The sequence below is a fragment of the Typha angustifolia genome, chromosome 4, assembly GCF_048772165.1.
Source record: "Typha angustifolia cultivar Huaian chromosome 4, ASM4877216v1, whole genome shotgun sequence".
Lineage (NCBI taxonomy): Eukaryota > Viridiplantae > Streptophyta > Magnoliopsida > Poales > Typhaceae > Typha > Typha angustifolia.
In genome coordinates this window covers 10478290-10501013 of record NC_133242.1, presented here as the reverse complement: position 1 = coordinate 10501013, position 22724 = coordinate 10478290, and the positions used below count along the sequence as shown (strand labels likewise).

The window sequence follows — 22724 nt, the reverse complement described above, 5'->3', positions numbered from 1 at the left end:
ATAGTAAGATGATTGCTAAAACCTCACAAGAATCCACATTTTCAACTCTCTAGAAAGTAGAGGGTTACTTCATAAATTTTCCATCTAGGTGGTAGCCTAGTGGCAATTGGCAAAGGATGGATGTAGGAACCCCCTACGTTTAAATCTCATCGCTAGTGGAATTCGACCTCAGATTTGGTGAAGATAGCTTGTGCGAGTCAATCCAGGTGTGTCGATGAACGTGTGATGGCAAAATTGTTCACATGCATAAAACATTTTTAATCATGCTCGAAAATTTGAGCAGATGCAACTAGAATCGTCAGATGTCTGTGATTGATATATTGTTACGCATCTAAGAGAGCAACCTTGCTATCCTTCACCAATCTATGACATTATGCTTATATGGTTAAAAAGATATGTTGAATGAGTATTTCTTAGCTAAAATCTAGGCAACAGATAAGTTATCAATTTTCTAAAAACAAATACAAAATATTGTGTTTTAATTATAGTCGGGGCTAGCTCAATACTACTTTAACTCACTTAATGTTAGAATATAAAATAAAAAATTCTTGTTACCTAATCAAACTTTCCGAGCAAACAGTGAATTAATATAAGAGTGCTTCTTTTATACCGTAGAGTTAATTGTTTATCTATCAGTTTAATGAAAGTCTAAATGTTAAAATCCTTAAGGGTATAATAGTAATACAAAAACTTTAAAAGATATTACCAGTTAAATAGATAATTATTATTATTTAAACATATTACCTTGCACATTATTTCTCCACAATTATATTATCTTAATATATTATTAAGTAAAAGACATATATCTTTAACATGTATATATATATATATATATATATATATCAGAATAAGGGTATTGATATCTTTTTATAATTAACTCGATTAAAGTTTAATTAAATTTTATCTTTTGACTCCCAAGAATCAAATCTAAATTATTTAGTATTAAATAATATCTCTTATAATTAAGACATAATTATTTCTAAAAGAGAAATCTTAAGGGAAGAAAAGAATATGTAATTGGAAAGTAAGACACACATAATCAAATCTTCTTAACTAATATACCCCTTTCTTTATATAATCAAATATAACTCAGCTATTACAGCCGTTAGAATAAGATTATAATTTTTAAAGGGGTATTAAAGCGTTTGCCTTAATATAATATTGAAGCAGAGTTACTGAGTTCAATAGATTATTCATAGTAAAATATTATATAATTAGATTTTTGTCCCAGGTTATTATATATGCCATCGTTTGCTTCATGTAAACAAACTTGTTAAGAAAATATCGGAATAAGAATATAATCAAAGAATAAATACGAATAAATAAATGGAAAACTTTTTGCTGAGGTACCTTCTGATGACCCCAACGAGATTCTCAATTAAGAATAAGAGGAAGTGAGAACTATTCTTCTGGAATAACTATCGCAACGGAATAAGGTATCAGATAAAAAGATTCAAATGGGAACTTATCCGAGAATTTATCTAACTAAAGTGTGATTGATTTTGATATATTTATCCGATCCGATACAGAGTCCATATACGGGTGATGGTTTCGAGCCGCTAGGGCCGCACACGTCGCGACTATGAACACGTGTCCTCATCCTAGTCGTGTAGGTTGATGATTTATAGGACCATCGGTGCCCCGTCACTTCTGAGTTCTGCCCTTCGCCCTTCCGAGGTGGTTTCAATCTAGGGTTTTAGAGAGGGAGAAGAAGAGAGAGGTAATGGGAGGGAGAAGAGTTATCCGAACCATGATCTCCGGTTACCGATCGGCCGACGCCATGTCCGCCCGGTTTGCTCCCCTGGCGGCGAGCGAGAAGGTAGAGGCCCCGGTGATCGATGAGTGGGAGCTCGCCGGCGGGTCGGAGGAGGAGAGTGATCTCTTCGAAGAGATGATTGCTTCGCCCCAGAGGTTAGTTTTTGAGTCCGTGCCGACGATCGAGGAGGCAAAGGAGGCGACTTTGGATCTCAAAGATATCGCCGAGAAGTGAGTTCTTGATCACGCTCCTCTTTTTTAACTTTAATCGTTCGTGCATTGGAGTCGGAGAGAAGATTCCTTTGGCTTTCTTAATGGAAGAATCCATTAACGCGATCTAGGTTTATGATATTTTATACAAGTTCCATATTTAAATTAAGAGGGTTTCTTCAGTAGAACTAATTCTTTATCAATAAATTTGATGAATATCTAACGGTTAATATTTTTAAGAGTATAATAGGAATGAAAGATATTACCGGGTAAATTTATTTAGATATATAATCTTGCACATTATTTTTTAACAATTATATTATCTTAATATTTTATTAAGTAAAAGATATATATATCATTATTAACTAAGAGCAATGTATATATATCAAAATAAGAGTATTGATGTCTTTTATAATTAACTTGATGAAAATTTAATTATATTTTATCTTTTTAATTATTTTTTATTATTTACATATATCTCCCGTTATTTTAAGATTGATTTAAATTAAATTTTAACATATAGAGATAGAGAATTATATGTAAATTGAAGTTTATCTCCAAATAATCAAATTTAAATTATTTAATATTAAATGATATCTCCTATAATTAAGGCTTGAGATTAAATTTTAACAGATAGAGATAGAGAATTATATTTAAATTGAAGTTTATCTCTACATAATCAAATTTAAATTATTTAATATTAAATGATATCTCCTATAATTAAGGCATAATTATATTTAAGAGAGAAATCTTAACGGAAGAAAAAAAAACGTGTAGAGCGCTTCTTCCGTACTGTAAAGTTAATTGTTTATCAATCACTTTGATGAAGATCTAATGATTAAGATCTTTAAGGGTATAACAAGAAAATTAAAAAGTTAGGCACACGTAATTAATCTTCTTAACTAATATACTCTTTTTCTTACGTAATATGGTTTGGGTATGAAAACTGGCTATTATAGCGGTTGGATTAAGATTATAATTTTTAAGGGTGTATTGAAGTATTTGTCTTAAATTAATTGTTTATTTTAGTTCCAAAGCAATGTGGTATTTATTATTATATTTAAATATTCTGTGAGCCTCTAATCTATTTCTTGTATATTATCTCAATCTGCTACGAATTAATGTAGATACATCTGATATCTGTTATCTATATGCATCCATATGAAACAATTATGGATTTATTTAGAAATTTCAATTGTACTCATATCCAGGGGAAAAAGTTGACACATATACATGGATTTGCTTCAATATGAACATAAATTCTGGATTATATAAATATTATAACTTTGACAATGTCGAACATTCGCCTTATAAGATTTTCATAACTTTTTGAAAGAGAAAATTTCCCACACAGATATATTATGATCCTGTGCTTGTGTATTATGATCCTTGCTATTGAAGTTGGATATTCTATGCTTATGTGCTGTTCTATTTCAGCATTGTATTGTGTTGTGATGTATGTTGGATCCTAGAAGAAAGTTAGATGGTGGTGATATTACCTCATGAAGTCTTAATGAGGTAATTTTCAGGGTATACTTTGCTCCACCTGTCACAAAGGTTTCCCTTATAGAGATTAAAGATTGTGAGTACTTCGAAACATCGGATAGCGAAGCTTCCATATCTGAAGGCCAACAAATTGTTTCTGCAGCTCCAGATCACATTATCCAGGCATTTACATTCCTAAGAGAGAACCCTGAAGCTCAGGTTCTAGTTTCACTCTTCCCTTCTGTTTGCCAGCATGAAAACACTGTTAACTGAGTAGTGATACATCATCCCAAAGTGCATTATAAAATTGTCTGGCTATGCCTTAGTTCATTTAGTTCATCTTTTCTGTTTAGAGCATTTTATGTTTGTGAATAAAATCTTTCTTTTACATGTTTCATGGAACATTTTTAACAGAGATGAATCAGAGAATAGATCACAGATCTTGAAAGCATTCTCATCGGTTTTGTAGTAGAATGTCTTGTTATTCTGGCAAAAGGAAACTATTTCTGTACATAAAGAAGAGAACGTAGAGATAACTAGCTTTAAGATCTCTGCCTAACCAAAATAGATATCACTTGAAATATTTACTAGGGATCATATGAATATTCAGGAGAAGCCTTAAGCTAATTATAGCTAAATAGGAGATTTTTCCACAGAGAAAGAACAGAACTTTATTATTCTTTCCTTTTCTTTTCCTTTAGAAAACTTGTGTCGTTAATTGTTCTATTTATACTGCTAAAAGGTCATTCAAAATGTTTTTTTCATCTACCCTATTGGCATGGAATGCAGGATGTTGTTGCTTCACTTGCTTCAGATCAAAATGTTTGGAATGCTGTGAAGGAGAATAAAAAAGTTTCGGAATTTTGCAAGAAACATCAACCCAGTAAGCACCATTTTATTATTTCTCCATCGTCGTACAAATAATTAGTAATAAGTTTCCTACTATCTTTTCTTGCAGTAGCTGTGCTCCATTCTGGGTCAGGTGAGATTGCAAGTGAAAGCGTCCCTGGAGATGAAGATGCAGAAGAAACTATGGCTCACTCTCGAACTTGTAACATTGCAAGTGAAAGGGACACAGGAGATGAAGATACTGAAGAATCTATGGCTTCCTCTAGCACTCATACTTCACTGGATTTATTTCGATGCAGAGGTTTTATCGAACTTACTGAAAACATTAAAGTAATGGTGTTGGATATGGTAAACAACCTGTCAGATATCTTCCAAGGACTTGCGGGGACTTTAACTGGGAGTAACTCAGTGAGCACCCAGACTCAGACTAACACTGGCAATGCAGACATCTTTGGATCATTCGTAATACTTGCAATTGCCACAATTTTGATTGTTATTTGTGGACGATGATCATAGCCTAAAACGAGGTTGTCTTTGCTGCTGCCGCAGCTGCTTCTGCTAGTACTAACAATCTTGTTTCTGAACAGTTTAGTTTCAAGAGTTCTTAAATTTTTTAATCTTTTTGACATGGTAGATAGATACATAAGTTATTCTTGTTGGTATACATGGATTTTTATTTAGCATAATAAGTCTATGCAAACAGTTCATCCTGTAACCATCTTTCTTTCTGAACTAGTTCTCCTGGAAATTTGTTGTTTTAAGCTTCCAAAACTTTTTGTTGGTATATTAGTGATATAATCTAAGTCTTAGAGAACCTTAGGGTCTGATTTAATAGCTTTCCTAAGATGAAATAGGAAAATGCAACATAGTGAATTTCTACTTTCTAAATAAATAAAAATTCTACTTTCTTAGGAACAACAAAATTAGATGATTTTTATTTTAAATCCATTAATTTTCAAATGAAATCGACTGAATTCTATTTTAGATGAAATCAAATCAGAGCAAACCTAATAGTTTTGAATTAATGTCGGACATGACTCTTCACTCATCTCACAATAATTAAACTCTATTCCCTAGCGAATGTCAATAAACCCATGATAACAAAAAGGTGGTTTGATGGGGTCTTATCCACAAAAGTATCAAAACCCTTTTTAGTAAAACAAAAGATGGATTTCAATATAATTACCACCAGAAAATTTTAATTAAATATCATAGTTGTCAATGCAATTCTTCATAATATCATAATTGCTAGATGTTTCTCTCTCCTTTCCAATATTTTGTATTTACTATAAAATTCTACTTATCTTCTTGCATTCAAAAAGACTTTAATCAACTATCATTTCAATCATTTATGATAATAACTCAGCGATCAGTAGAGTGGCATAATAAAAATTCCAGTTCTTTGTTTATTTGAGTTAGCAAAACTTGTAACAACATGCACTGAAAAGAAGCCCAACCAGCAGCAGTTAAAATGCATGTGAAAAGCAAAGCAGCATGTTTAATCTCGTATTATGAAGAATTATGAACGATAATAGATCAGAGGGAAGCTATTTACTCCAAAAAGCTCATTTCAGTTTATCAAAAAGCTTATCTGCAACCTGCATTAGCAGTAATGAAAATTTAGTAATCAAGATCGATGCATGCATTAAACGAGGATGTGCAAACGATACTTACATAAGTGTCGACACAAGACCAATAATCAAAGTACTGCCCTGTACAGTGCTTGTGGCCCGATTCTTCTCCTTTGATTCTCTCTGCACATGCCTGTTTCAACAAAAGAATTATTTACTGCTATTGCGAGTATATGACATTAGTATGGAATCAGAAACATCAATTTTGAAGTTAAAACAACTTGGTGGACTCAATAGGTTAACATGAGTTCACCTGATAGCCAATCATTTCTAAGATTTCGATAAAACAAGCGACCAGAAAAGGGTGTATTTAAGAACTGGATATAGCAATTTTTGGCTCGAATAGTACACTACAGAAATCTTTGACTTCTCTTCTACATGTCAAGAATGTTTAAATACAAGTAGAATATAACATATCAAAATATTCATCATTAAAGAGAAGAATACAAGCATGTCTTGAATGCCATATGATCTCTTCAACCATCAAGGGAGTAAGAGTCAATAAGCTACATGCAACAGTAGTCATGTAAACTGGAAATATACAAATTAAGCATAATTCACTGATTGGAACTTGTGTGATAATCCTTCTGCTGCACTTAGGTGTCACAACATTATCTGCCAGCATATCTTCCATGGTGTACTATACTTCTCAATTGTGACAACAGGAGGCATTAGATAAACAAGGTTCCAGTGAACTAACGCATATGGTTTGAATGTTTCAACAGCAAGTAACATCTCTCTTCTCTCAGGATCCAAGATGTAGTTTCCAACACACAAGTCTATATATCAAAAGTTGCTACTTTGATAGCAAAATTTTACTAGATTAAATTGTAGGTCAGACCTAGACAGCAAGGCATAAAATGGGGGCATGGTGTCTCATATGTATTCCAACAAGCCAACACTAGAACGACAAATATTGACAACTCTACCTGTCAGCTAGTTCACAGATTTCATGACATGCCCATCTCTTATCTGATTCTACTCTGTTCAAGATTGGTGCTCCTTGGAGGGTCAATATTAGCATGAAAACTTCCCTAAAAATTGTCAATTCTTCTAGAACCACCTCATGCATTTTGTGCTAACTATCCTATATTGTTGAATGAAGCCCTGAATGATGGTGATGTGGATGATTGTACTACCAAAACATAAAACTAGCATATGACTTAATTGCTTAGAGTACACTCTGCACATAACCACAAAGTACTTGCAAAAATTATTTAGATCAAATAACAATTGAACTCAAAAGTTGAAGATGGTGGCAAATCAGAATTACAGTAATTAACAAGAAACAAAAGTAATATGCAGAACCACAGTGATATCACATTCCAAGATGTCTTTTAGAGCTTACACGTTATGTGAACTGCATTGAAAAAAAAATCAAGTACTGGAGGATGTAGTAGTTGCAAATATGCTACCTGATATGCACGTAAAGGCCTAATGCATTTAGGTTTGGAGGAATCCTCGAAGTACTTCTTCTGATCACTGACCTCTTCGTCTGCCCTGAGTTGAAGAAAAAAATAGATACGTGAATATGCCTCATGTTTCTCCCAATCTGACTTCTCTTCAAGAGAGTTGATAATTGGTATTGAGTTATTGCTGATACAAAAGGAGCAGAACAAGTTCAAATAATGGAGAATTTGTTCTAGTTTACATCTTACTCATCAAATCAAAGTCAAATAGCATCATTTTCATTTTTAAAAGTATAGGAGCAAAATCTTAAGGGGGGGTGTTTGATTAAAAGAAAATCTTCAATCCACACAAGAAAGTTAAGACAACTCATACGGTTATGGGTGATTAAATAGAGAATAAATGATGGGGATATAGGGAAATTACCCCCCTAAACCTCCTTCTAGAAACAAGAAAGCATCACTATTAGCAATGGCCATACAATTATGCAAACAAGAAATTATTCACGAGAAATGACCGATTCCAGCTCAAGTCTGAAGAACTTCTTTTGGGCAGAAGTCATACTGATAATTCAAAGATAAATTTAGAATATAAAACTTACATTTTTCTTCTGTGCCTAAAATGGTCGGCCTTAGCTGCACACACACAAAAAATAATCAAATTCCACTTTTAGCTTCAGAGCAATATGCGGTAGAACGCAAGTAGAAAGATAACCCTAGTAATAGGAACAATTACATTAAATCCGCACAAGAAGCGGAATCAGATTAAACTTCTCATATTAAAGAACAGGCTTTTACAATTAATTAGGCAACAAATAGATCCAAAGGATCGAAATTTGAGGAAGGCAGGGAGATCAAATGAAAGATAGAACAAAGATTCGATAAGATCGCGAAATCTCCATCAAATCCGATCAAGAAAAAAAAAACGGGAAGAAAGCGCAAAGAAAGAAGAATCCAAAGAGATGCAAAGATTGGAACAGCAGGGTGAGAGGAGTTGCCTACCTCGCAGAGAGAAGAAACCGATGGGGAGGGAGATGCGGTGAAAAAGAGACGACGGCTTTGAAGAATTTCTTAGGAGTAATTCTCTTTTGATTCTAAAATTCTCGAATCAAGAAACGAATTGCGTTTGGGCGACCCGACCCAATAACTAGATAAGATGATGATCTAAAGTTTTAAATGAGTTTGGATTTAGTCTAATCAAATTTGGTTATAAACCGATCAATATATCTTAACATGATCATTAAATAGATTGTATTAGTATTTATTATCTCATGATATGATAACTTATATAAATTAACTCGTTTGAACAACTTGTTTATAACTGAAAATTTAATAGGCGCAATTAGTATCAACATATGAACTCATAAACTATATCTGTAATGCAACTGAATGAGTATTTTTATTGAAGTAGTAGTTAGGAGTAGAAATTCAATAGAAGCTGGCATATCTTGATCAATTTGAATGCATCCGATTAAAGTGTTGGCATGCATGAAATGTTGCCCCCATAATAATTAGGATAGGTTAATACAGACATGTAAATAATTTGTTTATTAAAAGGGTCAAAAATTCTAAACACGAATATAACCCGTTTATTAAATGGACTATTAAGTGACACAAGATATACAAATTTATATACATTAGTTGAAATATAAATAGATTGTATTAGTGTTTATTATCTCATGATGTAATAACTTATTTAAGACATAATAATTATCACCCAACCTGTCGATGTGTATATGATAAATTAACTCGTTTATAGCACGATAATCTAAATATGACCTGAACAACTTATTTATAATTGAAAATTTAATAGGCGCAATCAGTATCAACATATGAACCCATGAATTACATCTGCAATGCAACTGAACAAGCATTTTTATTGAAATAATAATTAGGAATAGAAGTTCGATGGAAGGTGGCATATCTACATCCGATTAAGGTGTTGGCGTGCATGAAATGTTGCCCCCATAACAATTAGGACAGGTTAATATAGACATATACATAATTTGATTATTAAAAAGGTTAGAAATTCTAAACATCGAATATGACACATTTATTAAACGGGCTATTAAGTGACACAAGATACTGTACAAATTTATATACATTAGTCGAATTATAAATACATTTATTTAGATTATAAATAAATTTATCCATGTTTTAAATAGTTTTTTTTTTAAGAAATGATATCCAATTGTATAATCTAATTAACATTATTACAATTTTGAGGAACAAATATGCAGCCACTATATCTAGATGTTGATGTTTCCACTTGCAAAGCTAATAATATTTTGACTCAAAACTTATGAACACGAGGGAAAGAGAACAAAATATTAAAGGGATCAATGAATGATTGCATGCATAAAGAACTTAATAAAAGTGGACCTTTTTGTTTTCTTTACCAACTTTTTATTTTATTTTTTAATGAAAGTATGAAGTGGACTTTAATAATTTAGTCTGCCCCCTTTATTTATTGCAAAAGTGGCTCAAAATATAATCTAATAGCACCAGGATGGGCTCCTCCCAACTACATCTCTAGCCAAAATGAATTAGAAATCAGGCATCTCTGATCCATCCCAACCAAAAGTAAAATCTCTATATTTATTATTTGTCTCACTGAAAATATGATATCAATGGTGTCTAATTTTATCGGCTCAGCATTTATATCATAATAAATCTTATATTCTAATGCCTTTCTCACTTCTCGGCTGAGATATTTTAATAAACCTAAAAAATGAATTTAATTTAAATGAGTAATTTTTTTTATTTTTAGGTAAAGATGGAGACGATAAGACTTAAACACATAACCTCCGGTTCTGATACCAAGTTGATTACTATGAAAACTTAATTTTTATATTTCATATTCTAATATAATATTTATTGACATATCCTAATAAAATAGACTTAAATTCTTTTTTACCCTTCTAACATTTCTTATTTACCTGTGCTATCCTTCTAAATTTCATATTTATGTATATATTCCACTAAATTTATGAATTTTTTCGGTAACTTAATAATATGCAAAATGATATAAAATACCCATAACTCAAACAAATATATACAAATAAGTGTGAAAATGATGTCCCTCAGTAGCTAAATTGATGGAGTTTTAAAGGTTAGTTAGAAATAAAAGTTTGAGAGAGATTGACTTTTGAAGAGTATATACTTAAATATGAGATTGTTGAAGAGCTAAGCATATTCACATTTATTAGTGTCAAAACTTGTTGAATTATTCACATTTATTAGTTTAATTCCTTTTCAATTCAGGCAATAAGCTCGCAATAAATACAAATTAATTTTTGGTCCCATGACTTGAAAATAAAATTAGTTTCAAAGACAAGATCACTTTTTCCTACATACTATAAAACTATCTATAATATATTAAAAGGAAAATCCTAATTATAAGTTTCCAGCCAATGGTGTAATTTCTAATTAATATGACCTCAATCCTAATGTTTATGGGAGAAATTTAAATTTCTCTTTCATCCATCGTTCTCAATTAGCTTAAGCTTTTAGCTGAAATAGAATTTAAGTTAGGAGAATATCTATCCAAACTAGATTAGGACTTGAGAGGTGCCTAACTTACACGAGTTTTTGACCATTCTAGCCCTCTTTTTTTTTTTTTCTAAAATAGACTATCTATTGAACTTATTACCAAGGGCTAATTTACTGTAGCCCTAATAAAAATACTAATCAGTTCAACATTTTTATCCTTAAGTAATTTTTTTTCTTAACCGCTAAAAGATTAAGTTAAAAAAATTTATATATATAAAACGCTAAACTAATCGGCATTTTAGAACAAGACAAAAACGCTGAACTAATTAGTATTTTTACTTAGAGATAAAATACTGATTATTTTAGCGTTTTTATTAAGACTACAGCAAATTAGGTCCTATTTGGTAATAAATTTGAGGGGTAATTTGGTCAAAAACTCTAACTTCAGTGGCATAGTAGAATACAAGGTTTCTAGATGAAAGTGAATCTTTTTGGAGTGATTCAACATTTTCTACTCATTGATGTCCATTATTGGCGAAAAGTAAACTTAGTCATTCTCATTCCTTTGGTCTTTATATATGCTTGCATAGAAACAAAATAGCTTTAAAGAGAAAAGAAAAATATTAGGTATCAACCAATAAGAAACCAAAGAGCTACTAAAGGAAGTTCATATCTCCCTCACACCCATGAGAAACTTATGGTCATATCTTCAAATTAATGCAACACATAATCCCAATTTGGTTCATAATACATAATTCAATTCACTGGAAATTATAATATTACCCCTTGAGAGATGTCAGCATTGCACTACCAAAGAGCTTTATCAATTGAGTTTTCTTTACGTCAAATATGTAAATGGAGCAAATTAAGATCACCTACCAACTATTTTCTGTGTGTCCATTTGGCGAGTTGGGTATTATTTTAGATGCATTAAAAAATTTATTTAATTTTTTAGACTTTATGTTTAATTAGCATTTTTAAATTTGACATATAATTTAATTAATTTTTTTAAAAAATAACGACTATTTCTACGGAGTTATATATATATATTAATATTTTATTGTTCCACAAAAATGTAATGAATTAGTTGGATTTTTTAAAAAAAAATAATTATGCGAGCAGGGGTAAATTGGTCATTGTAGGAGTGATCTGACCGACGAGGAGATGGCTATAAGCGACTATAAAAATCGAGAAGCAAGACGGAGTTTTCTACCTCACAGATTCTGTGAACCAAGATGAAGTAATCTCTCGGTAATACGAGGAGATCGAAGAGGGTATGAGGCTTCCCGAATTCATACCTTGGGGCCGAAGATCCGGCCGGCCGGATCCGCTGTCTTCGACGTCGCCGTCGCGCGAGGCGGCGCCGGAACTGCGGACGGGGAACACGTCCTCGAGGCGGCGGAGGGCGTCTCACACGGGGGCGGAATCGTGGAAGCCGTCGCTGGAGGCGATCTCCGAGAACACCGCCCTGGCGGCGACTGTGGCGGAGGTGAAGGGAAGCGGCGGCGGCGGACCAGGTAAGGCGAGGAGGAGGTCGACGGGTGGAGGCGGCCTTCCTCGCACGAATCACGAGGATTCCAGGTCAATTCTTATATATATATATATATATATAATATTTTGGTGGGAATTAAACCAAACTTATCTTAATATCTAGAAAAGAAATATATTTGATACTTATTTTTTTTGAATTATTTTTTTGTCTTCAGGAATTTTGGAGTCACGGGGATGACGCCACCATTTACTCCAATGTCTTTCTTGTTCTAAGGCCTTCATGTGGTGTAAATTAATAGGATTTTAGTTGGTAATCCAGTAATTAATTATCCTTCTGTACAAAAGTGCTTTTATTTTGTTTTGTTTTTCTTATTATACATCTGATAAGTTACTAAATTATAGCTTCTCTTTTTAAAAAGTAATTTCTTTTTTACCAAGAAATGACCTTCAAAAACTTCTGCAAGTCGGCTTGAGCTCGCTCATATCTAAGATCAATCAAGCTTGATCATGAAAATTAATTTCGAAACAAACTTGATTAAGGCTAAGTTTGTTACTTTTTAATCTAATTAAATGTTTGATTTGATTTTATTAAACGTAGAGGAATTCAATTCAAGTTTGATTTAAGTTAGAGTTAAAGTCAACCTTGATTAGTTTAATTTAAAAGCTCCTTTACCTACACTATAAGAAAAAACAAGTATCGGCACACAAGATTTGAATAAAGTACACCTAACTCATTCAATCATTAGGTTTCTTTTTGATCTTAAACGGATCTGAAGCAACAAAGCTTCAAGCTGCAAAAAAATCAAATAATCATCACCGAGAAAACTGTGACCCAACGGCCACCAAGTTTAGTCATCACCTAAGCCGGCGAGGGAGGAAAAAGGTAAGTAATAGGCAACAACAGAGCTATTGCGGCGATGAACAGTGATGGATTGAGAGATAGTAAAGCAAATGGGGTGGGGGGAGGGTTAGGGGAACAAAAAAATGAGAGAAAGAGAGGGGAAGAGGATGAGAGAGGGACTGTCAACTTAAATCTACTCATCGAGCAACTCATTTCAACTTAACCTTGAAAAGAGCTCGGCTTAGTTACACCCCTAGCTAACACTCTCTAAGAGCAGTTTACAATATATTTTATAAGAAGAATCACATTTAAACCTTGAAAAATGATTTAATTCTAAGAAACCGGGGCATTCAATATATCAAATAGAGCGACTCAAATTAATGTTATCCCACACGATACTGCCAAAAGGCTTGGTGAGTTCGATCTCTAAGGAGAAGACAAGTACTTACAATTATATCAACAAGATCAAGAAAAAGAAAATGGCATGTTAGCGAACCAAAAATATATCTGGTTTAACAGCATCATGCACTATACATAATGGAAGCGCATAGCATAGCAAATATAAGCATGGCCCTATAAAGAAATTCCCACCAACCTAGAAGTTTGCAGGTCTAATAGATTCCCAAAGCTAGTCTAAATCGGTGACAATAGCAAACTTAGCCTCATTATGGTAACCTCCAGGAGATCGAAGATCGATTGCTCGGTGTCGTAAAATTACATAGCATAGTAGCACGGACCTAGAACCACCATGGCAGCTCCTATTGCAGTGACCATAAACATTTTCAGAGCAATGAAGGCTGAGGTTCCTGTCAGCTAAAGATTGCTAAATGAGCCACTTGTATTCCCTTGATGCATAGTTGATTCATCTCGTGATATAGCTCGCAGGTAGGTCATAATCTTTTGTGCATCACTGATAAAATCAGTGAACCCTCTTTGAACTGCTATGGTTTTCCAACCTAAGTCCATGGAAGTCGAGAAGCGTATCCCATAAACAGTGCAATACCTCGTGATCTTCAGTTATTGATGGATTAATTGATAACCCAATGTATCGGTTAATATGACTAGTGAACCCAATGTTCTTCTGTCCGCACACGAACTCGTTCCCCATTGAAGTAAATGTACTTCCACTTTTTAAGGTACTTTTTTAGCACCAGCTTTTGTTTGTCCTCCTGCCCTAGTTTTGCAAATGCTCTTCCAATCCTTCTAGCAGTATCCTCATCAGGATTCACCCCTAATTCCTCCATATCAGCAAACACCTACCATTTATCAGAAGAAAAATTAGTGCCATCCGATTCAATTGGCCTTTTAGCCCCCATCATTCCACTAGAAAAAGATTGAGGTTAATTTTACTAATTACCCTAAGCAATATCATGTACTCAAGAATATTTAACTTGAGACAAAAAAAAAATTGATGCACAGTGAAACCATTATATAAGACAGTACGAAGGTTAACTTCCAAAAGCACTATTTGTAAGCTGTATAGAGAGCATAAATTATAAACAGTTAACTATTTTTTGAATGCATCCAATTGATGATCATTACCTCCAAAATCTTATCCGGAAGATGATGATGATCATAGATGGAGATCATCCGAGAAAATAACCTTTTTGAAACTGAACGTGTGTGGGTCTCTATAATCATATTCCAAATAGACTCGGCCTCATCTAGTCTTCCATCCATGTTAAATGCCAGTAGCAGGGTATCATATGTCCCCATCGTGAGTACCTGGCCTTTGCTCAACAACCACTTGGTTACCTGGAAACATTCAGAAAAGATCCACCAGAATTATAAGTGCTCCAAATGTAACATTCCATCATAGGTCAAAATGCATCATAAATACGGAAAATTCCACTTTTCCTCCAATACTCCATGGTTTATCAGAGTTGGAGGTACAAAACTGCAAAAAGAAACCAAAAAAAAGATTGTGCAGGTTCATGTAACTTGCATTAGCTTCAGCAAGCTCTTGTATCATGAAAGCAACAACATGAGCCATACCCCGTATTTGAAAGAGATGCTACAAGTGCCAAAACAACCATAGGTGTTGATGCATGTTCTTCATACTAAGGAATTTGAATTGATTTCCCAATACTTTGCCTATTTACATCTCAAAATATTCAAAGATGAACTCACCTCTTGTCACACGTCAGCTTCTCTCTAGTGGGCCCAAACTCTCATATCCACACAAAGCAAGGAAAAAATGGTGTTTTCTTATCTATATGACTGTTCTCAAGCAATAAAGATTTTCTCCAGTGCAATTATCTTTTCTGATGAGTATTCTGATACTTTGTTTACCCTTCAGTTGAGAAGCTTTTTGAGCTTCACTATGTCTTGGATATTGATGCCCATTCATGAGATCAAAATAGAAGTACATAAGTTTCGGCACGAGAAAATATTGTAACACTTGGGATTTTCACTCAAATACTTGACTCTTTATAGCTCATAATTAACACAATTCATCCACAGTATAAGAGTAAAGTCCATATGGATTGGAATCTTATCATTAATACACTGCCTACTCTATATAGTGGCAGAGTAGAGATATATAGATGAGGTTCCACAAGTAGCTTCATTTCATCCACCAGAATTGGTAGCCAATTGATGTGATAACTTGTATTTAAATTACTCACGGACTGGATTTACTTTTCTATATATCCCTAATCCATTTCATGACTGTCAAAAAAAAAAAAAAAAGAACACATTACACAAATCTAGTAAACTACTTATAAAACCATACCTGAATGATTCGTAACCATTGACCTCGTCTTCTCAAAATTTCTAAAGCTTTTGCTGCAGCAATAACAGGAAATTCAGTCTCCCATGCAGTCCACTTATCCAATGTTCCATAGATGACATCTTTCTCATTTGGAAGTCTTGATACCTAGTAGAAAATGGTTCAAGAACTATTGTAGAAGGATAGGCCAATGTCTTGGAACTCTTCTTAGTCAACAGATAACAGTTTATTGCATATCATAGAAGAACATACGAAAGATGATTCAATTATAATATCTTACTATATTAACAAGATTGAGGGCTTTCTGCCCAGACCCGGTCGACTCCCTCTTCTTCCATAAATGGTGTTCTTTTCTTCTCGATTTCTTCAAAATCCTAAAACACAGATCACGGCAATTCAACTAAATCTTAACACCTACAACGACGTATGACTCAGAAAACCATTGATTTGACTCAAACGATTACTTACAACGACCGGTGGCTCGAGCGATAGTTATCACCATTCCTTCCGTTCTGCGAGCACTGGAGAAGCTTTGAATTAGCGAAATTTGAACCAAATATAGATCCACATATGAGGGAATTGAAGAAGAACGCATACCGTCGACGATGGAAGAACAGAGGAGCAAGAGATGCTCGAGCGAGAGGATCCGAGGCGGATAAGTAGATGGAACCCTAGCACCGCCATGGCTTTCCAGCCTTCCAAGCTTCGATTGGGGTGGTAGAAGACTAGAAGTGGGAGATAAGGAGACTGGGCCAGTTCAAGTCGGTCCGCTACGATTCAGCCCAAATCCTAGGCTCAATAAAACCCGCCAATTTTTAGGCGCTCACGGACGTTTAAAAAGTACCAAACTTTTCCTCGAAATAACTAGAATGCCACAATGCTCTCTATTTCAAAAAGCTTCAACGTTTCGAGTTTTTGGCTAAGAATTGTAGTGAATGTCGTTGTCGTAATTATAGGGAAAAAGAATGCCCATCGCCACGGCCCGCAGGAATGACCTTGTGGACGTCTCCAGAAACGTCACTTTCACCGGTTGCTCCCTGACACGTCACACGAGCGAAGAGCACGTGCCAGCCTTTATCTCGAACTTCAGCCGTCTGATTAATTAGTGTTCTAATTCAAACGGCCCAGATTTTGCCAGCATCGCCAAGGTTCCACGTACGGGGTCGACCAGTAGCCGCACTGGCGGTGCCGTCACCCTTTATCCAGGATAGGATTGTCTCCATAAATAGATGCAGGATTTATCTACAATCAGGTTACATTAAAGGCTCTGATTAGATGTAACATTTTTTCATTTAATCAAACCTGCCAGCTTAAATAGATGAAAATAACTCATGTTCCTGGGAAGCAGACGATCGTTTACCCGTGCAATATGTGGGTCCCGGCATGCGAAACGGTATAAAATGTCGTACGTTCGCGCATGAGAACTCCAATCAATAAATTCCATACACGCGTCCCCTGTGTATTTCAGATGCATATATATATACGCCGCCTCGCTTCTTTCTCTTGATCTCCTCCTCCTCCTCTTCGGCCTCCAATGGAGAAAGAGAATCCGATGCCTCGTTTCCTCGTCTCCCCTTCTCTCTCCTACCCGGTAGGTCTCTCCGGACCCTTACCGTTCCACTTTTCCGACTGCGGTGGTTCTCCGTCGTCACAGATCGGACTCCTTCCTTCGCTTCCGCCGGGCTATCTCGCTTCGAGCTACCCCGTGAATAACCTTAACGCCCTTGCTCCCATGGACCCAACCCTGGAGCTCAAATCCCCCAAGATTGAGCCCTTCTCGAGCGAGAACGGAGTCCAGACCCCTCTTATGATCGAATCCCCAGGGTTCCACCACCTCCCTGCCCTCCGATCCCTCGAACAACCCCCGGATCCGATGGATAGCTCGCCTTGTCAGCCTCCAGTAGCTGGGGATCCGATCTATCTTATAGAGCCCTCCCAGAAGCGGTTCAGACCGGCGAGCGAGATCTCGCGGCGGAGGCGGAAGAATATTAGCGATCGTACTCGGATCCTCGAGGGGTTGATGCCGTGGGAGAAGAAGAAGGACACGGCGACAATGCTGGAGGACGCGAGCAAGTACATCCGTTTCTTGGAGGCGCAGGTCACCGCTCTCCAGACCATGCCGGTTTGCTCGGCCTGGTTCGCTCCGGTCATTGGAACGTCCGAGCCGGCGATCAATGGTCTGAGCCGGTTGAACCGGCAGCAGCTGCTTCAGGTGCTGGTGAACTCCCCAGTGGTCCAGGATAAGCTCTACGTGCGCGGGGTCTGCGTCTTCTCTGTGGAGCAAGTGACGGCGCTTCGGCGAGCGGCGGCACTCACCCTATCGCCGCCGATGCTTCTCCTCGGCGCCGCCGCTGTCGATGACGAAGGAGGTGAATGAGTTCTTCCGTTCCGTTCCACGTTCTTCCCGATGCCAGAGGTGAGGGTTTAGGGTTTTGGTGGGACGTAAAACCAGTCCTATTTTCGGCAAGTTTCTGCAGACCCTTCGAGATGCCGCTCCTTTTCCAGCATTGCTTTCGTTTTCTTCTTTTTTCGGGGTGTCTTGTGGTAGCCTTCTTCTCGAGAGGACTTTGCTGCAATGCTTCGGCTAACCAAGATTATAGATTACTAGTTGTGATTTCACCTCAGTGCATGTCTTCCTCCTTGTGATTTCTACTATTCGATATCGATACACTTCTATTGACGTTGAACTTTTTTCTCATATTTACTTAATATTATATATATATATATATATCAATTCAGAAATACTAATATAGAGAGAAGGATTAGCTTTCCCAAACTATATGAATGCCCCTCGAGATTCACAAGCACTAATCAGTAGATAAAATAATATCCCTTTCTTTCTTTTTGCTTTCCTCTCTCTATGTCTTACGATTTTTTTCTTATCAAATGTTTATAATTCAAAGTTAAGACAAAATTTCTACTATGACGGTTGATGTATAATATACAAGATAGGCACATTTGCTTTCTGGGATTTTCTTTTTTCTTTTCTATATTTTACTCTGACAACTTGGTATGCTGGTTTCTGTCGACTGCGTCGCCACCACCTACACTGGCGATAGGCAGTTCTAGAAACGTAACAGGTGGGGTACCTGCCGATATCTGCGGAGCAAAGAGATACCTGCAGAGCAATTGCTCGAAATGTCACAAATACCCCTGAAAAGTAGTTTCTGGAGATGGAGATGTACCAAGGATCAAGCAAGGGTATAACTTGTCCCTTACTTTAAAATACTGTTGCCATAGTTAAAATTCACCCATATTCATTAAACTGTTAAAGCTCGTAGGCCGGCCACATTTTGCTAGATAAAATCTACACCAACCCATGGAAGAGCTCATGAGATTAAGAATCCAACCAATTTTATTATAATCATCATCACCATGCTATAAGCACTCTGTTAATAAAACCTATTCAGATATCTATTCCAGCTCGGCGGCATTCACATACATGGTCATACAAGAAATTGAAAAAATATTCAAGCTGTTCTTTGCCTGCATCCTAATGGGGTTTTTGCCTACTAGTGTCAGTACCATGCAGAAGCTGAGATCAGGTTCCTGTTCTTCCAACCTAGTAATATTGCCCCATCCTTCTCCACTAATGTGTAGTTATCAGAGTAATATCCAAGCAGCTTCTTTATCACCGAATTCACGTACGAGCTAAGCGGGTACGGCTTGAAACCCGCCATGCTCAGCCTTGCTCTCCACTTCCCCAGGAGCTCATGCCGCTCCACCCTCTCCTTCCCTTCGCAGGCGATGATGTTCACCATGTCCTTCGCCAGGCAATGCATCTCCACGTTTATCCTCTCCTTGCTCTCCCTCGGTAATGTCACGTCGATCGATTCGAACATCCCGGAGTAGTAATCCATCGTCTCCATAAATCTCGGCAAGAATGGGGCTGTGTTGGTGTTGGACTCATGCTCCACCAAGGTAGTCACTTTTGGACACAGCCCCTTTACCATCCGCAGCAATCCATCCCGGGGGTTGTCCACGTCCACACTCTCATCCGGCGTGTGGTGCAGCTGGAGAGCAAAGTTCACTGCGACTGCTTCCCCGGGCCTAATATCGAGCATTTCTCGTGTGACCTGAGGCCCGTTCACCGGCAGGCCGTTGAACTCGAGAGGTATGTTGAATTTCTCAGACATATCAGACAGCATTCTCCCCACAAATTGCAAGCCTTCTCCACGAGTATCATATCCCGCCGTCCGATCATCAATCCCTGTGATCCGGACATGCGGCGGACCTTTAGGCCTTGCAGCTAATGCTTGTATCAGGGTGATCCATTGGGTCCCTTGAGATATCTGGAAATCTATAATGTGGATCCTGTCCTCATTTCTCAAAGCTTCAGCAATCGCTCCATTGGCTGCCATGTAACCAAACTTGAAGTATGGGCAGATATGATATAAGATTCTCCTGTATGACAGGAGCTCGTTGCTCCCAGGCTCCTGGCACCCAAGCGCGCGGCAAATTCTGGCACCAGATGACCTATGCCTCGCTACTAATCCTTCTATCAAATAAGTGCCAACACGCTGGACGGGATCTCCGCTGATGGAAACGGCACTGCGAGCTTCCTCCACGAGCATTTCAAACTCATTTATATTGTCCTCGGACAAAGCCTCTGCACACTTGATTAGCAGATGCCTCACATTGTTCTGTGGATCCTCCCTCATCCCTCTCCGGCGTTTCTCAGGATGAACTCCAGCGCATGTCGTCGGAAATTTGCTGGAAGTGGGTGACTCCTGGCGTCCCTCGAAGCTCAAAGCCCGCTTTGTAAGCCGACCATCGTTGGCTTTGTTCAAGTCAGTATTACTGCTAGGTGTCTCCTCACCAGTGTCAGGGGCCATTAGGACAGTCTCAATCTCTTCTAGAGTATGCCTCACCCTCATGATACCTTCCGGAAGAGAGTTGTTGGTATCCAGAGGAGAGTATCGGGGATGACTGGCCACTGAGATGGTTTCTCTGGAACCGTGCAGTTCCAAACTGTTGCTAAGAGGAGATGAATTATCCCACTGGAGCTGTCTGGAATGGAGGGAGTGATCAGGGGAGTTGCCTACAAACTTATCTGAGCTCACTGACCATTCAGAGCATGCAGAAGGAAATTCACAGGACACCTGAGGACCAGTCAATCCATAGTTGAACTGGTGCAAGTTCATGGTAATGAATGATCATCAGTTATTCATCAAGTTGTGAAGTTTCTGTATGTCCGAGAAAAACAGGATATCAGACAAGATAATAAACTAGTAGCAGACTGTCAACAGATAGGCCCATTGCTGCATGAAGAATACACCATAATTTCCTAGAATAATTGCTGAGAGAAGGAATAAAAACTCACTAATTTCAAGGTTTAACACCATACTTCAAACTGAATTAGAATGCATATACTTATGCATCATAATGTGTGCTTCATATACTTAAGAAAATGACTGAACTTTACAGAAGATCATGATGGATAAGTCCATGTATAAGTATGCAACCTGGTAGCATCCTAATAAACCAAGAGGATATATTTCATGCTGAAATGATAGCTCCATCTAAAACCTTATATGACTAATTCTTTAATGATTAGAAAAAAAAAGTAGTAGACTAGACTTCATGCACTGAAAGCAGAGGTGAGTAAATTCTTAACCCTTAATGATATAAAATTATAGAATACATCACCTGAAAGAAGGTACCAACAGCTGAAAATAAGTCTTAAGACATCATAACTTCGATTTATACTCATTTGCTTCAACAGAAATGACTTGATATTTAAAGACCCACGAATTAATATCACTAAATGCTTCACTCCAAGATTTCGTGGACTTTGTGAGTAAATTATTCTTAAAGTTTCGTTCAGCACTTCCTATCGTAGATTAAAGATTACTTCACTATGGCTACCACATGCTTGGTTACAAAGAATAAAGAGAAGCATTTCCCTCTCAAAAAAGGTTTCTCTAGCTGTGATTCATCATTTTTCTACCAACAAAATAGACACAAAGTGGATATGTTAATGGGGATATTTCGATTATAAAGTCAATTCCAGCCAATTTCCATTTCCACCAGACTAACAGGAAAGTAAATGCCAAACAAAAGTTGATCCTTTTTTTCCTTTTCTTCCTTGTTCTTTTTGGCACAAGTAAACCATTCACAAAAATTCTGAAGAGAAAAGCACTCCCAGCTCTAATAACAAACACACATCTTGCAACCCAAGTTAGTTTTCCTCTATGAACATTTCCTAGATAGACTTAGTAAAAGGGGGTAAAAAACTGCTCCAGAAGAAAGAATATATGGACTATTTTTTTCTCTTTGGTCTTAATATCATCATCAAAAAAACTCTTTGTAATGAAATCATGCACAATGAATTCCACATCAATCCCTCAACTATTTCCTAAGAAGCCAACCACTAATTTTCTGAAAGAAAAAGAAGAATAAGCAAACAGATTAAGTAGATAGAGTTAACTATGCAAAACAAGCAGCAAGATCATCAAAAAAGAAATCTCCTAAGCGCAAAGATCAAAGTAAATTCCAGAGAAAAATTAAAAACAGCAATTTAGTACCAAATTTTCGCAAGGAATAAAATCAAATTTTACCTCTAAAGAATCATCAAATCGATCCAAAACTCTCTCCCCTTCTCTCCTTCTCTCTCTCTCTCTCTCTCTCTCTCTCTCTCTCTTATATCTGGTTATGGACACTACTCGACGGTGGAGGCGTGGAGCGAAACTTTTCGGGAACGTGTCTTTATAGGGAAGGGGCGGTACGGACTAACGGCGTCAAGTATCACGTGACCAGCAGTCAACGATCCCGCGTTCAAAATTTCAACGGCCAGAGCGCCCCACCTAACGGCGTCTCCCAAGGCGAGCCAT

The 22724-nt window shown here is 36.7% G+C and overlaps 5 protein-coding genes and 1 long non-coding RNA gene across 7 annotated transcripts; 3 read left to right on the top strand and 3 right to left on the bottom strand.

Moving 5' to 3' along the window:
* The first annotated feature begins 1023 nt into the window (after positions 1–1023).
* LOC140759127 (uncharacterized) lies at positions 1024–5486 on the top strand. Of its 2 annotated transcripts, none has more exons than XM_073095604.1 (4): positions 1024–1986; positions 3495–3669; positions 4240–4315; positions 4409–5486. In XM_073095604.1, the coding sequence occupies exons 1-4, from the start codon at positions 1724–1726 to the stop codon at positions 4807–4809; spliced, it is 915 nt and encodes a 304-aa protein (XP_072951705.1). In that variant the 5' UTR covers positions 1024–1723; the 3' UTR covers positions 4810–5486. The 2 variants fall into 2 exon arrangements, with proteins under 2 accessions (XP_072951705.1, XP_072951704.1); XM_073095603.1 differs by having other exon boundaries at positions 1027–1986; positions 4240–4333.
* A 191-nt stretch (positions 5487–5677) lies between these two features.
* LOC140759128 (uncharacterized) lies at positions 5678–8496 on the bottom strand. The gene is made up of 5 exons (XR_012104201.1): positions 8339–8496; positions 7939–7972; positions 7346–7430; positions 5974–6063; positions 5678–5897 (listed from the first exon to the last, which is right to left on the bottom strand). It is a non-coding gene; the product is annotated as an uncharacterized lncRNA (long non-coding RNA).
* A 3536-nt stretch (positions 8497–12032) lies between these two features.
* LOC140759185 (uncharacterized) lies at positions 12033–12737 on the top strand. The gene is made up of 2 exons (XM_073095678.1): positions 12033–12409; positions 12535–12737. The coding sequence occupies exons 1-2, from the start codon at positions 12105–12107 to the stop codon at positions 12590–12592; spliced, it is 363 nt and encodes a 120-aa protein (XP_072951779.1). The 5' UTR covers positions 12033–12104; the 3' UTR covers positions 12593–12737.
* A 763-nt stretch (positions 12738–13500) lies between these two features.
* Positions 13501–16656, bottom strand: LOC140759751 (pentatricopeptide repeat-containing protein At4g18975, chloroplastic-like). The gene is made up of 6 exons (XM_073096395.1): positions 16489–16656; positions 16360–16412; positions 16172–16265; positions 15895–16038; positions 14703–14915; positions 13501–14416 (listed from the first exon to the last, which is right to left on the bottom strand). Exons 1-6 carry the CDS (start codon positions 16573–16575, stop codon positions 14222–14224), a joined length of 786 nt encoding a protein of 261 aa, XP_072952496.1. The 5' UTR covers positions 16576–16656; the 3' UTR covers positions 13501–14221.
* A 783-nt stretch (positions 16657–17439) lies between these two features.
* On the top strand, positions 17440–19076 carry LOC140759648 (transcription factor bHLH117). The gene is made up of 2 exons (XM_073096263.1): positions 17440–18307; positions 18955–19076. Exon 1 carries the CDS (start codon positions 17444–17446, stop codon positions 18266–18268), a length of 825 nt encoding a protein of 274 aa, XP_072952364.1. The 5' UTR covers positions 17440–17443; the 3' UTR covers positions 18269–18307; positions 18955–19076.
* Positions 19077–19225: 149 nt separating this feature from the next.
* LOC140759647 (chitin-inducible gibberellin-responsive protein 1-like) lies at positions 19226–22563 on the bottom strand. The gene is made up of 2 exons (XM_073096261.1): positions 22452–22563; positions 19226–21077 (listed from the first exon to the last, which is right to left on the bottom strand). The coding sequence occupies exon 2, from the start codon at positions 21033–21035 to the stop codon at positions 19410–19412; it is 1626 nt and encodes a 541-aa protein (XP_072952362.1). The 5' UTR covers positions 21036–21077; positions 22452–22563; the 3' UTR covers positions 19226–19409.
* Between the last annotated feature and the right edge of the window lie 161 nt (positions 22564–22724).

Excerpts from the sequence above, each read along its gene's own strand:
- LOC140759647 (XM_073096261.1), bottom strand. The coding sequence starts at position 21,035 with ATGAACTTGCACCAGTTCAACTATGGATTGACTGGTCCTCAGGTGTCC.
- LOC140759185 (XM_073095678.1), top strand. The coding sequence starts at position 12,105 with ATGAGGCTTCCCGAATTCATACCTTGGGGCCGAAGATCCGGCCGGCCG. Across the intron at positions 12,410-12,534 it reads ACGAATCACGAGGATTCCAG|GAATTTTGGAGTCACGGGGA; the intron begins GTCAATTCTTAT and ends TTTTGTCTTCAG.
- LOC140759751 (XM_073096395.1), bottom strand. The coding sequence starts at position 16,575 with ATGGCGGTGCTAGGGTTCCATCTACTTATCCGCCTCGGATCCTCTCGC. Across the intron at positions 16,413-16,488 it reads CTGTTCTTCCATCGTCGACG|TGCTCGCAGAACGGAAGGAA; the intron begins GTATGCGTTCTT and ends AAGCTTCTCCAG. Across the intron at positions 14,417-14,702 it reads TTCCGGATAAGATTTTGGAG|GTGTTTGCTGATATGGAGGA; the intron begins GTAATGATCATC and ends GATAAATGGTAG.
- LOC140759127 (XM_073095603.1), top strand. The coding sequence starts at position 1,724 with ATGGGAGGGAGAAGAGTTATCCGAACCATGATCTCCGGTTACCGATCG. Across the intron at positions 1,987-3,494 it reads CTCAAAGATATCGCCGAGAA|GGTATACTTTGCTCCACCTG; the intron begins GTGAGTTCTTGA and ends GGTAATTTTCAG. Across the intron at positions 3,670-4,239 it reads GAGAGAACCCTGAAGCTCAG|GATGTTGTTGCTTCACTTGC; the intron begins GTTCTAGTTTCA and ends CATGGAATGCAG.
- LOC140759648 (XM_073096263.1), top strand. The coding sequence starts at position 17,444 with ATGCCTCGTTTCCTCGTCTCCCCTTCTCTCTCCTACCCGGTAGGTCTC.